At 44.2% G+C, this 16,443-nt stretch overlaps 1 protein-coding gene across 1 annotated transcript in view; it reads right to left on the reverse strand.

The window, feature by feature from the left end:
• The window catches only part of LRP1B (LDL receptor related protein 1B), a 4,500,992-nt gene that overhangs the window by 2,483,887 nt on the left and 2,000,662 nt on the right, over positions 1-16,443 (reverse strand). Inside the window, exon 8 of the mRNA XM_069225083.1 lies at positions 7,132-7,354. Coding sequence (XP_069081184.1) covers positions 7,132-7,354 — 223 coding nt within the window. The remainder of the gene's footprint in view (positions 1-7,131; positions 7,355-16,443) is intronic.

Raw genomic sequence — 16,443 nt, forward strand, 5'->3', positions numbered from 1 at the left:
AGGTTAAAAAAACACAAAAAATAGGAAACATGGGCTACCTCTTTGTTTCAGCAAACCTTCTATTGATGCCATTTTTAGGAAAAAGAGACACTTTCTGTGCAGCAATTTCTCCAATTTTTCCCAAAAATTACCAAATGTTGCTATATTTTGATTATTTTTTTGGTCATCACGAGGGGAATTATCAAACATTTGGCAACCTTATAATCCCCATGATATTGGGTAAAAAGAACACAAGTTGCGCAAGTATACCTTATGGGGAAAAGACCTATGAAGGCATAAGCTGGAAATACCCCAAATTATCACAAAAGGGATCAGCACTGGGGTGGAAAAGACTCAGGAGTTAAGGGGTTAAGATCATTGGCAAATGTGTCTTTGTAACATGTTCTTGATATTCTTGGTAATGCTGTGCCTCTGCTTGTGAATTAGGGGTAATGTGGGAGGCAAGGGCAAAGTGGAGAGGCACGTATCCTCATAGTCTTATGAGTCTTGGTTTTTTCACAGGAAGTGTCATGACGCAAGAAGCCAAAACTCTTTTCTAATATCATCTGGGATGTGTAAGGGGGCCCTTGTCACTGCCTGTTTGGGGCTTGACGTATTGAGTACATGAAGGGGGCTTACTTTCCGCACTGTGCACAGTTTGCTTAAATATTATTTATCACACCCCTTCTAACACCCCTTGATGGATTCCTTGAGAAATTCTTGTCTACGCTCTTCTTTCATCATCTGGACACAATAGAGGTTGCATTTTGAATTCCTAGGGAGTTCGCTTGAGCTCATTGCGAAAAACTAACTGAATAGATTCACAGCTCATGACATTTATATTGATTCACTCTCTGCTTAGCTCTGTCTGCCAGGGGGAGTAATACCAGATCCCCAGAAAATAGCACTCATAATGCTTTATACTACAGACTGGGAAATAATGTCAGAGATCTCAAGTGCTGGGACACACCACTCCACTCCTGTTGCGCATGACGTGTCTCAGGAATGTCTAAGAAACGTCTGAGGAATGCGCATGATGCCTGCCTCCAGTGCGCCTTCAGGCTTTGCCTAGGGTCATTAGTTTATTAACAGACTGAAGTATGCGAAATGAGGATGGAAAAAGTGAGAGATGAGTGATGATTTCTAGGTTCAGAACAAATTGTGAACAGCCACTAAGGAGGGGGAGCATGAAACAGTGGTTAGGTGCAGAAAAGGCGAGTGACAGAGGATGTTGGAGTGTAGTTATTAGAATCAAAATTAACATGAAATATTTGCAAATTAATGCCTAATGATGCCGCATGGAAATTGTATTGCTGTGTTTTACTAAATGCGTATTTGAAATGTGCCCACTAGGAGTGGCCACTAGTGTATACAATGATTAAATGAAATTGACTAATGAGGAATTATTAATGTACTAATGTATGATTTTGTACTAGTATCAAGAGTTATTTGTTAAGATGTCGCTAAAAATTAATAACTAGGCCTTAGTTAGCATGAGTCGTGGCCTAACTGCCGGACTCATATTAAATTTGTTTTTCTAACATGCAATGTGCTGACTTGCTGAAGGGTATGTAGCCGTACTTTTCCAGAAACTAGAAGATGTGTGTAACCGTAGTAAATTCTTTCTCATGAGACTCGACTTGCTCAAGGAGACATTCTTGCCGAACGCAACAGTGTAAACTTGCAACAGGTACAAGGTCACCTGAACTGGTAAAGACAATGGGGCTACTGACTGGGACCGTGAGAATAAAGTTCGTACCTGACATTCTACCCATTGGAGATGTCAATTACAGGAACCAATAAACTACGTGAGAACTGTTCTAAAGTGACAATTCTAATGAGGTGACTACCTGATTATTGGACGGAGATAATGATGCACCAAATGTTACCCAATTGGAAATTAGGGGACTGCACAACCAGAATTGACATAACCCTGTGACACAAGGAGAAATCAGCCATTACGTGCCTTTTGCTATCACCTAGCCACTTTGTCACTCTGACTTTGCTGTTTGATTCTTTAAACCATCCTTATCTTTGTGTTGCCCGATTCATACTTTTCCTGCTTATGAGGGAAGTGTTCCGTATTGCCTGTCTTGCTGAACTTTACTGTGTTTCCTGGCTGATGGCGAATCAACTGATGTCCTGAGGACGAAGACTACTCTGTATGCTGACCCATTACGGAGGGTAACTATATGATAATGAAATTGTAATTGTCTGTTTGCCTTTTCTTTCTAGGTACCAACTGCTTCTTTTGATAGAGACCATAGATAGATGTTTTCTAAATTTGTGTTGCTAAATTGTTTTGCATGAAACCCAACATGCCAATGCTAATTCGAGCTAGTTAAGGGGTTCACTAAACGGACGCAAATAGACAAATGACTGAATCGATGCTTTGTTGAATAATGCGCTAATGATATTCTGCTAAAGTCAATCCATGTTGACGTCGTGCTTTGTTCCAATGTTTGTGATCTTTGCTTTATTGAAATCTTATCCGAGTTGCCATATTGTGACAGTGCTAATGTGTTTTCTGGTTTTGAGATTAATAAACTTGCTTGTACAGTGTAAATAATAGGGAATAAATATCATAAATCTTACCTAATTCAGTGATTTGCTATTGTGAATATTGAGGAGGTTATCGATCTATTGATTGACATGCTGATTAGTTATCTCGTCTTAAGGTGTCTCCCATCAGGATCAAAAGATTAATTTGCCTAAAACGAGTCCCAGACAAATTAAGTTGTCTAAGACGGGACGCGCTATCAAGGAAAACTTGTGTTAAATTATTGAGAAATAATTAAAGGCAATTATGAACATTCTGGCTACAAGGAAAATTAAAGCGATTTAAGAACATTGACATATTCATAAGAATGAAAGCTGAAAGTGCAAACGAAACATGAAAAAGTAATGTGTTGTATAATGAAGAGAACTGGTTTAAGACTTAAGTTCTAATGCGCCCCTTTGAGAAACGAAAAGGCAAAGGATTAAAAATGCCAGAGTACTATGTATGAGGAAACAGAACGAGGTAAAGACAATGTCTAAACTATGTGATGCTGCCCAAAAATGAAAAATATCGACCTAAAACAGGAACCCTACTTCATGCTAAGATTAAATGACACCATGGCAAACCATTTGAAACCTAGCCTTTTAAAATACACCCTGTTTTTTGAGGCAGCAATGGTGACTGGCAGATGACGTAGACACGGCAAGAAATAGCTTTTTTATGATGCAACTTATTTTAAATTCCTTACCTACCAGATGAGACCTTGCTGCACTCGTGCTCAATTAAAACTACTTATTGCATGCAAAAGTAGTTGATAGAAGTGAACAGCGAAAAGCATATTTATAGCATCATCAGAGTGCACACGGGTGACCATCTTGCAGGATAATCCAGAGACAGCAATTCTAATAGCCAATCTGTTTTTTAACTGAATTACATAGATCTTTAAAAGTGGATGGGCAAAAATGAACACGTTAAACGCTTATTTCTCGCAATGTCAGAATTAATTTATGTTAGGGTAGGCCCAACATACTTGTTTATCTATATACAGGGCTGGACTGGAAAGCCCAGGCACATTTTGTCAGACCAGCCTTCTCATTGAGTGAGGGGAGTGAAAGTGCTCGACTACTGCAAAAGCGATTTGCGAGAATTCTCACCTCAAAAAATGGTTGAAGATTTTTCACTATAGAATCTTGCACAGTCATTGAATGGATGTATGGATGGATGAAAACTGGAGACATGGCTGCATGGCTCAAAGGATGAATGAATGAACAGTTTGATGGGTGAGAAGTAGATAGTTGAATTCTGTTCAAGAATGGATGACAATGAATAAAGAATTTTAGATACATGGAGCAGCTGGCCTCAATGCACTGACCAAGGGTGGAAAGGGTGGGTGTTCTAGTTTTAATTGCAGCTTCTGCATTAAAACATCACTCTGCCAACAGCACCACCACTAATCCTCATGAAGCATGCATAGCCTAGAGGTATATAACACTGTGCCTTGACTTAGCTCCTGAAAGATTTAAATGTGAATCTTTAGGCTTTGGTCTAAAATGGGAGAAAGAATGAGACAACAATGTAGTGGGCACATTCCACAACCTGACACCAGAAAACTTTGCATCACTACGGGCTATCACTTGATCATTCTGTGTGAGTCTAGGCAATTACTTTTTCACATGAGAGAACCTTGAAAATACATCAATTCAGACTATGCACTGCACAAAAACAAAAGACAATAATCACTCTATAGTAACACCCCAAACCAACCTATAGGGTGGTCAAGTACAACTGACAATCCTCTTGGTAGCATTATTGGCAGGATTCGTTGTAGGGCATAATTGTTTTTAACTTCATGATTTAAATCACTTCTAACGACTGTCACTTAATGCAATTCTATTTTTTAACATAAACTAAAATGTATTGCAACAGTTACTTAATAAAGTAATACACTTTACAGGACTCTCTGAACCAAATAACACAGACCTCTCACTGCTCCCCCACTGAAGGTTAGTGCTGCTCAGGGCAATTGTGCAGGAGCCAGGACCACCCTGTTAGAATTGGGGTATTTGGTTGGCAGTCAGGTTAACCCCTGTCCAAGCAAGGACCCTCACTCTAGTCAGGGTAGTAGAGAATCACCCTCAGCTAACCCCGGCTTTCCCTGTTGGTAGCTTGGCTCGAGCAGTAGGCTTAACTTCAGAGTGCTAGGTGTAAAGTATTTGTACCAACACACACAGTAACTTAATGAAAACACTACAAAATGACACAGCACAGGTCGAGGAAAATAGAGAATATTTATCTAAACAAAACAAGACCAAAATGACAAAAATCCACAATACACAAGTCAAGTTATCACTAAAAATTCAAAAAGAGTCTTCATGTAATTTTAAACACACACTAACGTTGTTAGCATGAAAATGTACCTTTGGTGCGTCAAAAATAATCCCACTTGGGCGAGTGTGCTTCAAAAAGGGTTTGCGATGGTTCAATTCCACTCCCGAGTGAGACCTTTTGTTGTTACTCCTTTCGTCGGATCGACGTGTGTCATTTCTTCTCTCCGCAGGAGAGCGATGCGTCAATCCAGTCAGCACTCTCAGGTCTGGCCAGGCCTTGTGTTGTTTTTACACGCCCAGCTGTGTTTGCGTCAGAAATTCAGCCACACAATGGTAAAAAAAACATGCAGCGCGTGTTGCGATCTCACTAGCCTCCATCAGTGATGCTGTGCGTCGTTTCTCCAGCTCCAGGCATCGATCTTCCAATCGCGTTGCAGACGAGCGTCGATTTTCAGCTGCAAAGCCGGTGGTGCAGCAATTTTTCAGCCGCAGATCGGATTTACGTTGATCTTTTCCCCGCACGGCGGTTGGTGCGTGGATTTCTCACTCGTGGGCTGCCAGCTTCTCTTCTGAGGTCCAGTCTTTGTCCTCTTACTGTGGCAGAAGCAGCAACTGCAGGATAGCTCCACAAAGCACAGTCACAGGCAGGGCAGCTCTTCTTCCTCAGCTCTTCAGCTCTTCTCCAGGCAGAGGTTCCTCTTGGTTTCCCGAAGTGTTCTAAAGTCTTGGTTTTGGCTGCCCTTCTTATTCCCAATTTGCTCTTTGAAGTAGGCTTACTTCAAAGAAAAAGTCTCTCTTGTTTGTGAAATCCTGCCTTGCCCAGGCCAGGCCCCAGACCCACACCAGGGGGTTGCATTGTGTGAGGGCAGGCACAGCCCTTTCAGGTGTGAGTGACCACTCATCCCCTCCCTCCTAGCAGAAATGGCACATCAGGAAATGCAGAGTACACCCCAGCTCCCTTTGTGTCACTGTCTAGTGAGAGGTGCAACCAGCCCAACTGTCAAACTGACCCAGACAGAGAATCCACAAACAGGCAGAGTCACAGAAATTGTTTAAGGAAGAAAATGCTCACTTTCTAAAAGTGGCATTTTCAAACACACAATCTTAAAATCAACTTTACTAAAAGATGTATTTTTAAATTGTGAGCTCAGAGACCCCCAGCTCCACATGTCTATCTGCTCCCAAAGGGAATCTACACTTTAATCATATTTAACGGTAGCCCCCATGTTAACCTATGAGAGGGACAGACCTTGCAACAGTGAAAAACAAATTTAGCAGTATTTCACTGTCGGGACATATAAGACACATTACTATATGTCCTACCTTAACCATACACTGCACCCTGCCCTTGGGGCTACCTAGGGCCTGCCTTAGGGGTGCCTTACATGTAAGAAAAGGGAAGGTTTAGGCCTAGCAAGCGGGTACACTTGCCAAGTCGAAGTTACAGTTTAAAACTGCACACACAGACACTGCAGTGGCAGGTCTGAGCCATGTTTACAGGGCTACTAATGTGGGTGGCGCAACCAGTGCTACAGGCCCACTAATAACATTTGATTTACAGGCCCTGGGTACCTCTAGTGCACTTTACTTGGGACTTACTAGTAAATCAAATATGCCAATCATGTATAAGACAATTACATACACATTTTGCGAAGGAGCACTTGCACGTTAGCACTGGTTAGAAGTGGTAAAGTGCCCAGTAACAAAAAAACCAAAAACAGAGTCCAGCACACATCAACAACCTGAAAAACAGAGGCAAAAAGTTAAGGGAGACCACGCCAAGGATGAAAAGTCTAACACACCCAATAACAAAAACAAATGGTTTTAAAGTGAGCCTAGCTTGACCAACATGTTAGAAGACCATTTGTTTTTATTTGGTGTGTAAAACACAGAGGTACGTCATGTAAGATAAACAGCTGGCCCAGCCCACTGCAAGAAAACCAGCGCCATCAGTCATAAAAGTGACCCAACTCGCAAACCCTACGAGAAAATGTTCAGTGCACGAAACAGCGAGGCTGCCCTGTTTTTTTACTATGGACTGGCCATAGGTATGAAATTTTTGTAAGATCATAAAATTGGGGATTTATTCAAAGACAATAAATCAGAGTACTGGTTTACCTAACAAATCTGGCAAAAAGAATTGGTCCCTTATTGTAAACTCAATTTGAATCACTTCCTGTGATATATGTCATACATTAAATCATACATGAAATCACCAAAATAGCCATAAGGTATTAGCAATATACTGCATAAAACAATGAGTGTTTTAGTACTGAAACACAATTCTTTCTTTATAAAGCACAATTATTTTTGTGAAATACTTACTTCTCTGCCGTGAGTCACCACGTGCCTGTTCTTTCCCTGATAATCAACCACTTCCACGTAATCCAGATATATATCAGTCCAGTAAACCAATTTACTGACCAGATCCAATGCAAGTGCTGTTGGCTGCTCAATCTTATTGACTACTAATCGGGTTCTATTCATTCCATCCATGTCGCATTTCTCTACTTTTGCAACATTCCCGTAGTCGGTAAAGAAAAGTTTCCTGTAAAGAGAATATACATATTTTAATATTGGTATTTCAGATCATGTTTTATGCATTGTGTTGGCAGTCAAAGTAACACGTTTTATTTTTGTTGTGAAGGTACTCAACACAGTACCCCTAATAAATCAGTAGAAATTCAGGCAAACTTCTATAGATAGATAGATAGAGAGGAGGGCTGCTGGCAGGAAGGGCTTGTGGGCAGTGCATGGAGCTGGGGTGCAAATAATAATAATAAAAAAACTAACTTGCAGTGCTGCAGCTTTGCGCCACCTTACCTCTTCTGCTTCTGCCGCCTCGGTGCTTCTGCCTATCTCCCCTACCCACCCCAGCCAATCCAGACACAGCATGAAATAAGCATCGTGAGTGGCCTGAAGGGGCTGAAATGCTGCTCAGGGATGGAGTGGGAGCCTGCACTTGATCTCCACCCGGCTATTAAACACAGCTGGGCGGAGAGTTCTACATGTACAAGTCAGTTTGGCCAGCCTCGGATGTCCAACCAAACTGATATATGCACTCCCCACTGGAGCAGAAAAATAAAATGATAATAAAAATACTTTTATTACCTTTTTATTTTTCTACTTCCTTCTTTCAGCAAGGGAGCGTCACCCCTCCATCATAGCGGAGGGGCCGCCCCTGTAGATAGATAGTCGAAAGTGATTGCAATTAACTCAGAATTCATGAGTTACTAAATGAACCGCAGACAGCATAGCTCAGAATCAGAGGAAGAGGTAACCAATTTTCCTTTTTCTGAGCTCTGCTGTGCACATGTCATTCACTAACTCAGAAGACTTTCTGATCAAAGTACTTTAGAAAGTTCTATGTCTCATAAGCTGCCATGCAGCTCAGCTTTGCACTAGCCCAGGCATTTATGATACAACATAATGCTTTCCTTTAAAAGTGATTACATTCACTAAGCAACAACCATATTTTCTCATGGGTAAAAGAGGGAGGATTGAAACATCAAGATTTTGAGAATCTCAAAAATATTGGTTGAATTTAACGCATAGTAGAATAATAATTAGGCTATTCATCTGCCATTTGGAGTCATGGTAATTACATTACTTCCCTGGATGATTGTAATTGAATGTATTCCTTCTATGATGCACTAGGCTGGGAAAGTTAGATCACTAGAGTTTTCTTTTTTGTCATTATTTTATTCTGTATCTTGTCCTGAGTGAGAGTTCTCGTAAACGTGGTCAGTCTTTAACCCCTTCGCTGCCAGGCCTTTTCCCCCTCCTGTGCCGAGCCTTTTTTTGGCTATTTGGAGCAGTTCGCGCTTAGGCCCTCATAACTTTTTGTTCACGTAAGCTACCCACGCCAAATTTGCGTCCTTTTTTTCCAACATCCTAGGGATTCTAGAGGTACCCAGACTTTGTGGGTTCCCCAGAAGGAGGCCAAGAAATTAGCCAAAAAACAGTGAAAATTTCGTGTTTTAAAAAAAAATTGGAAAAATGGGCTGCAGAAGAAGGCTTGTGGTTTTTTCCCTGAAAAGGGCATCAACAAATGGTTTGCGGTGATAAAATCACCAGCTTCCCAGCTTTCAGGAACAGGCAGACTTGAATCAGAAAACCCAATTTTTCAACACAATTTTGGCCTTTTACTGGGACATAGCCCATTTTTACGATTTTTTGTGCTTTCAGCCTCCTTCCAGTCAGTGACAGAAATGGGCATGAAACCAATGCTGGATCCCAGAAACCGCAACATTTCTGAAAAGTAGACAAAATTTTGAATTCAGCAAGGGGTAATTTGTGTAGATCCTACAAGGGTTTCCTACAGAAAATAACAACTGAAAAAGAAAAATATTGAAATTGAGGTGAAAAAAACATCAATTTTTCTCTAAGTTTTACTCTGTAATTTTTTCCTGCAATGTCAGATTTTCGAAAGCAATATACCGTTACGTCTGCTGGACTCTTCTGGTTGAGGGGATATATAGGGCTTGTAGGTTCATCAAGAACTCTAGGTACCCAGAGCCAATAAATGACCTGCACCCTGCAGTGGGTTTTCATTCTTTGCCGGGTATACAGCAATTCAATTGCTGAAATATAAAGAGTAAAAAATAGCTATCAAGAAAACCTTTGTATTTCCAAAATGGGCACAAGATAAGGTGTTGAGAAGCAGTGGTTATTTGCACATCTCTGAATTCCAGGGTGCCCATACTAGCATGTGAATTACAGGGCATTTCTCAAATAGATGTCTTTTTTACACACTGTCTTACATTTGGAAGGGAAAAATGTAGAGAAAGACAAGGGGCAATAACACTTGTTTTGCTATTCTATGTTCCCCCAAGTCTCCCGATAAAAATGATACCTCACTTGTGTGGGTAGGCCTAGCGCCCGCGACAGGATACGCCCCAAAACACAACGTGGACACATCACAGAAAACAGACCTGTTTTTAGCAAAGTGCCTACCTGTTGATTTTGGCCTGTAGCTCAGCCGCCACCTAGGGAAACCTACCAAACCTGTGCATTTCTGAAAACTAGAGACCTAGGGGAATCCAAGATGGGGTGACTTGTGTGGCTGGGACCAGGTTCTGTTACCCAGAATCCTTTGCAAACCTCAAAATTTGGCTAAAAAAACACATGTTCCTCACATTTCTGTGGCAGAAAGTTCTGGAATCTGAGAGGAGCCACACATTTCCTTCCACCCAGCGTTTCCCCACGTCTCCCGATAAAAATGATACCTCACTTGTGTGGGTAGGCCTAGCGCCCGCGACAGGAAACGCCCCAAAGCGCAACGTGGACACATCACAGAAAACAGACCTGTTTTTAGCAAAGTGCCTACCTGTAGATTTTGGCCTGTAGCTCAGCCGCCACCTAGGGAAACCTACCAAACCTGTGCATTTCTGAAAACTAGAGACCTAGGGGAATCCAAGATGGGGTGACTTGTGTGGCTCGGACCAGGTTCTGTTACCCAGAATCCTTTGCAAACCTCAAAATTTGGCTAAAAAAACACATGTTCCTCACATTTCTGTGGCAGAAAGTTCTAGAATCTGGGGGGAGCCACAAATTTCCTTCCACCCAGCGTTCCCCCACAGCTCCCGATAAAAATGATACCTCACTTGTGTGGGTAGGCCTAGCGCCCGCGACAGGAAACGCCCCAAAGCGTAACGTGGACACATCACAGAAAACAGACCTGTTTTTAGCAAAGTGCCTACCTGTGGATTTTGGCCTGTAGCTCAGCCGCCACCTAGGGAAACCTACCAAACCTGTGCATTTCTGAAAACTAGAGACCTAGGGGAATCCAAGATGGGGTGACTTGTGTGGTTGGGACCAGGTTCTGTTACCCAGAATCCTTTGCAAACCTCAAAATTTGGCTAAAAAAACACATGTTCCTCACATTTCTGTGGCAGAAAGTTCTGGAATCTGAGAGGAGCTACAAATTTCCTTCCACCCAGCGTTCCCCCACATCTCCCGATAAAAATGATACCTCACTTGTGTGGGTAGGCCTAGCGCCCACGACAGGAAACACCCCAAAGCGCAACGTGGACACAACCAAATTTTTGAAGGAAAACAGAGGTGGTTTTTGCAAAGTGCCTACCTGTAGATTTTGGCCTGTAGCTCATCCGCCACCTAGGGAAACCTACCAAACCTGTGCATTTCTGAAAACTAGAGACCTGGGGGAATCCAAGATGGGGTGACTTGTGTGGCTGGGACCAGGTTCTGTTACCCAGAATCCTTTGCAAACCTCAAAATGTGGCTAAAGAAACACATGTTCCTCACATTTCTGTGGCAGAAAGTTCTGGAATCTGAGAGGAGCCACAAATTTCCTTCCACCCAGCGTTCCCCCACGTCTCCCGATAAAAATGATACCTCACTTGTGTGGGTAGGCCTAGCGCCCGCAACAGGAAACGCCCCAAAGCGCAACGTGGACACATCACAGAAAACAGACCTGTTTTTAGCAAAGTGCCTACCTGTAGATTTTGGCCTGTAGCTCAGCCGCCACCTAGGGAAACCTACCAAACCTGTGCATTTCTGAAAACTAGAGACCTAGGGGAATCCAAGATGGGGTGACTTGTGTGGCTCGGACCAGGTTCTGTTACCCAGAATCCTTTGCAAACCTAAAAATTTGGCTAAAAAAACACATGTTCCTCACATTTCTGTGGCAGAAAGTTCTAGAATCTGAGAGGAGCCACAAATTTCCTTCCACCCAGCGTTCCCCCACATCTCCTGATAAAAATGATACCTCACTTGTGTGGGTAGGCCTAGCGCCCGCGACAGGAAACGCCCCAAAGCGCAACGTGGACACATCACAGAAAACAGACCTGTTTTTAGCAAAGTGCCTACCTGTGGATTTTGGCCTGTAGCTCAGCCGCCACCTAGGGAAACCTACCAAACCTGTGCATTTCTGAAAACTAGAGACCTAGGGGAATCCAAGATGGGGTGACTTGTGTGGCTGGGACCAGGTTCTGTTACCCAGAATCCTTTGCAAACCTCAAAATTTGGCTAAAAAAACACATGTTCCTCACATTTCTGTGGCAGAAAGTTCTGGAATCTGAGAGGAGCCACAAATTTCCTTCCACCCAGCGTTCCCCCACATCTCCCGATAAAAATGATACCTCACTTGTGTGGGTAGGCCTAGCGCCCACGACAGGAAACACCCCAAAGCGCAACGTGGACACAACCAAATTTTTGAAGGAAAACAGAGGTGGTTTTTGCAAAGTGCCTACCTGTAGATTTTGGCCTGTAGCTCATCCGCCACCTAGGGAGACCTACCAAACCTGTGCATTTCTGAAAACTAGAGACCTGGGGGAATCCAAGATGGGGTGACTTGTGTGGCTGGGACCAGGTTCTGTTACCCAGAATCCTTTGCAAACCTCAAAATGTGGCTAAAGAAACACATGTTCCTCAAATTTCTGTGGCAGAAAGTTCTGAAATCTGAGAGGAGCCACAAATTTCCTTCCACCCAGCGTTCCCCCACGTCTCCCGATAAAAATGATACCTCACTTGTGTGGGTAGGCCTAGCGCCCGCGACAGGAAACGCCCCAAAGCGCAACGTGGACACATCACAGAAAACAGACCTGTTTTTAGCAAAGTGCCTACCTGTGGATTTTGGCCTGTAGCTCAGCCGCCACCTAGGGAAACCTACCAAACCTGTGCATTTCTGAAAACTAGAGACCTAGGGGAATCCAAGATGGGGTGACTTGTGTGGCTGGGACCAGGTTCTGTTACCCAGAATCCTTTGCAAACCTCAAAATTTGGCTAAAAAAACACATGTTCCTCACATTTCTGTGGCAGAAAGTTCTGGAATCTGAGAGGAGCCACAAATTTCCTTCCACCCAGCGTTCCCCCACGTCTCCCGATAAAAATGATACCTCACTTGTGTGGGTAGGCCTAGCGCCCACGACAGGAAACGCCCCAAAGCGCAACGTGGACACAACCACATTTTTGAAGGAAAACAGAGGTGTTTTTTGCAAAGTGCCTACCTGTAGATTTTGGCCTGTAGCTCAGCCGCCACCTAGGGAAACCTACCAAACCTGTGCATTTCTGAAAACTAGAGACCTAGGGGAATCCAGGATGGGGTGACTTGTGTGGCTGGGACCAGGTTCTGTTACCCAGAATCCTTTGCAAACCTCAAAATGTGGCTAAAAAAACACATGTTCCTCACATTTCTGTGGCAGAAAGTTCTGGAATCTGAGAGGAGCCACAAATTTCCTTCCACCCAGCGTTCCCCCACGTCTCCCGATAAAAATGATACCTCACTTGTGTGGGTAGGCCTAGCGCCCGCGACAGGAAACGCCCCAAAGCGCAACGTGGACACATCACAGAAAACAGACCTGTTTTTAGCAAAGTGCCTACCTGTGGATTTTGGCCTGTAGCTCAGCCGCCACCTAGGGAAACCTACCAAACCTGTGCATTTCTGAAAACTAGAGACCTAGGGGAATCCAAGATGGGGTGACTTGTGTGGCTGGGACCAGGTTCTGTTACCCAGAATCCTTTGCAAACCTACAAATTTGGCTAAAAAAACACATGTTCCTCACATTTCTGTGGCAGAAAGTTCTGGAATCTGAGAGAAGCTACAAATTTCCTTCCACCCAGCGTTCCCCCACGTCTCCCGATAAAAATGATACCTCACTTGTGTGGGTAGGCCTAGCGCCCACGACAGGAAACGCCCCAAAGCGCAACGTGGACACAACCACATTTTTGAAGGAAAACAGAGGTGTTTTTTGCAAAGTGCCTACCTGTAGATTTTGGCCTGTAGCTCAGCCGCCACCTAGGGAGACCTACCAAACCTGTGCATTTCTGAAAACTAGAGACCTGGGGGAATCCAAGATGGGGTGACTTGTGTGGCTGGGACCAGGTTCTGTTACCCAGAATCATTTGCAAACCTCAAAATGTGGCTAAAGAAACACATGTTCCTCAAATTTCTGTGGCAGAAAGTTCTGAAATCTGAGAGGAGCCACAAATTTCCTTCCACCCAGCGTTCCCCCACGTCTCCCGATAAAAATGATACCTCACTTGTGTGGGTAGGCCTAGCGCCCGCGACAGGAAACGCCCCAAAGCGCAACGTGGACACATCACAGAAAACAGACCTGTTTTTAGCAAAGTGCCTACCTGTGGATTTTGGCCTGTAGCTCAGCCGCCACCTAGGGAAACCTACCAAACCTGTGCATTTCTGAAAACTAGAGACCTAGGGGAATCCAAGATGGGGTGACTTGTGTGGCTGGGACCAGGTTCTGTTACCCAGAATCCTTTGCAAACCTACAAATTTGGCTAAAAAAACACATGTTCCTCACATTTCTGTGGCAGAAAGTTCTGGAATCTGAGAGGAGCCACAAATTTCCTTCCACCCAGCGTTCCCCCACGTCTCCCGATAAAAATGATACCTCACTTGTGTGGGTAGGCCTAGCGCCCACGACAGGAAACGCCCCAAAGCGCAACGTGGACACAACCAAATTTTGGAAGGAAAACAGAGGTGTTTTTTGCAAAGTGCCTACCTGTAGATTTTGGCCTGTAGCTCAGCCGCCACCTAGGGAAACCTACCAAACCTGTGCATTTCTGAAAACTAGAGACCTAGGGGAATCCAGGATGGGGTGACTTGTGTGGCTGGGACCAGGTTCTGTTACCCAGAATCCTTTGCAAACCTCAAAATGTGGCTAAAAAAACACATGTTCCTCTCATTTCTGTGGCAGAAAGTTCTGGAATCTGAGAGGAGCCACAAATTTCCTTCCACCCAGCGTTCCCCCAAGTCTCCCGATAAAAATGATACCTCACTTGTGTGGGTAGGCCTAGCGCCCGCGACAGGAAACGCCCCAAAGCGCAACGTGGACACATCACAGAAAACAGACCTGTTTTTAGCAAAGTGCCTACCTGTGGATTTTGGCCTGTAGCTCAGCCGCCACCTAGGGAAACCTACCAAACCTGTGCATTTCTGAAAACTAGAGACCTAGGGGAATCCAAGATGGGGTGACTTGTGTGGCTGGGACCAGGTTCTGTTACCCAGAATCCTTTGCAAACCTACAAATTTGGCTAAAAAAACACATGTTCCTCACATTTCTGTGGCAGAAAGTTCTGGAATCTGAGAGAAGCTACAAATTTCCTTCCACCCAGCGTTCCCCCACGTCTCCCGATAAAAATGATACCTCACTTGTGTGGGTAGGCCTAGCGCCCACGACAGGAAACGCCCCAAAGCGCAACGTGGACACAACCACATTTTTGAAGGAAAACAGAGGTGTTTTTTGCAAAGTGCCTACCTGTAGATTTTGGCCTGTAGCTCAGCCGCCACCTAGGGAAACCTACTAAACCTGTGCATTTCTGAAAACTAGAGACCTAGGGGAATCCAAGATGGGGTGACTTGTGTGGCTCGGACCAGGTTCTGTTACCCAGAATCCTTTGCAAACCTCAAAATTTGGCTAAAAAAACACATGTTCCTCACATTTCTGTGGCAGAAAGTTCTACAATCTGAGAGGAGCCACAAATTTCCTTCCACCCAGCGTTCCCCCATGTCTCCCGATAAAAATGATACCTCACTTGTGTGGGTAGGCCTAGCGCCCGCGACAGGGAACGCCCCAAAGCGCAGCGTGGACACATCACAGAAAATAGACCCGTTTTTAGCAAAGTGCCTACCTGTAGATTTTGGCCTCTAGCTCAGCCGCCACCTAGGGAAACCTACCAAACCTGTGCATTTCTGAAAACTAGAGACCTAGGGGAATCCAAGATGGGGTGATTTGTGTGGCTCGGACCAGGTTCTGTTACCCAGAATCCTTTGCAAACCTCAAAATTTGGCTAAAAAAACACATGTTCCTCACATTTCTGTGGCAGAAAGTTCTGGAATCTGAGAGGAGCCACAAATTTCCTTCCACCCAGCGTTCCCCCACATCTCCCGATAAAAATGATACCTCACTTGTGTGGGTAGGCCTAGCGCCCACGACAGGAAACACCCCAAAGCGCAACGTGGACACAACCAAATTTTTGAAGGAAAACAGAGGTGGTTTTTGCAAAGTGCCTACCTGTAGATTTTGGCCTGTAGCTCATCCGCCACCTAGGGAGACCTACCAAACCTGTGCATTTCTGAAAACTAGAGACCTGGGGGAATCCAAGATGGGGTGACTTGTGTGGCTGGGACCAGGTTCTGTTACCCAGAATCATTTGCAAACCTCAAAATGTGGCTAAAGAAACACATGTTCCTCAAATTTCTGTGGCAGAAAGTTCTGAAATCTGAGAGGAGCCACAAATTTCCTTCCACCCAGCGTTCCCCCACGTCTCCCGATAAAAATGATACCTCACTTGTGTGGGTAGGCCTAGCGCCCGCGACAGGAAACGCCCCAAAGCGCAACGTGGACACATCACAGAAAACAGACCTGTTTTTAGCAAAGTGCCTACCTGTGGATTTTGGCCTGTAGCTCAGCCGCCACCTAGGGAAACCTACCAAACCTGTGCATTTCTGAAAACTAGAGACCTAGGGGAATCCAAGATGGGGTGACTTGTGTGGCTGGGACCAGGTTCTGTTACCCAGAATCCTTTGCAAACCTCAAAATGTGGCTAAAAAAACACATGTTCCTCACATTTCTGTGGCAGAAAGTTCTGGAATCTGAGAGGAGCCACAAATTTCCTTCCACCCAGCGTTCCCCCACGTCTCCCGATAAAAATGAT

The sequence above is a fragment of the Pleurodeles waltl genome, chromosome 3_1 (assembly GCF_031143425.1).
Source record: "Pleurodeles waltl isolate 20211129_DDA chromosome 3_1, aPleWal1.hap1.20221129, whole genome shotgun sequence".
In the NCBI taxonomy this organism is placed as follows: domain Eukaryota; kingdom Metazoa; phylum Chordata; class Amphibia; order Caudata; family Salamandridae; genus Pleurodeles; species Pleurodeles waltl.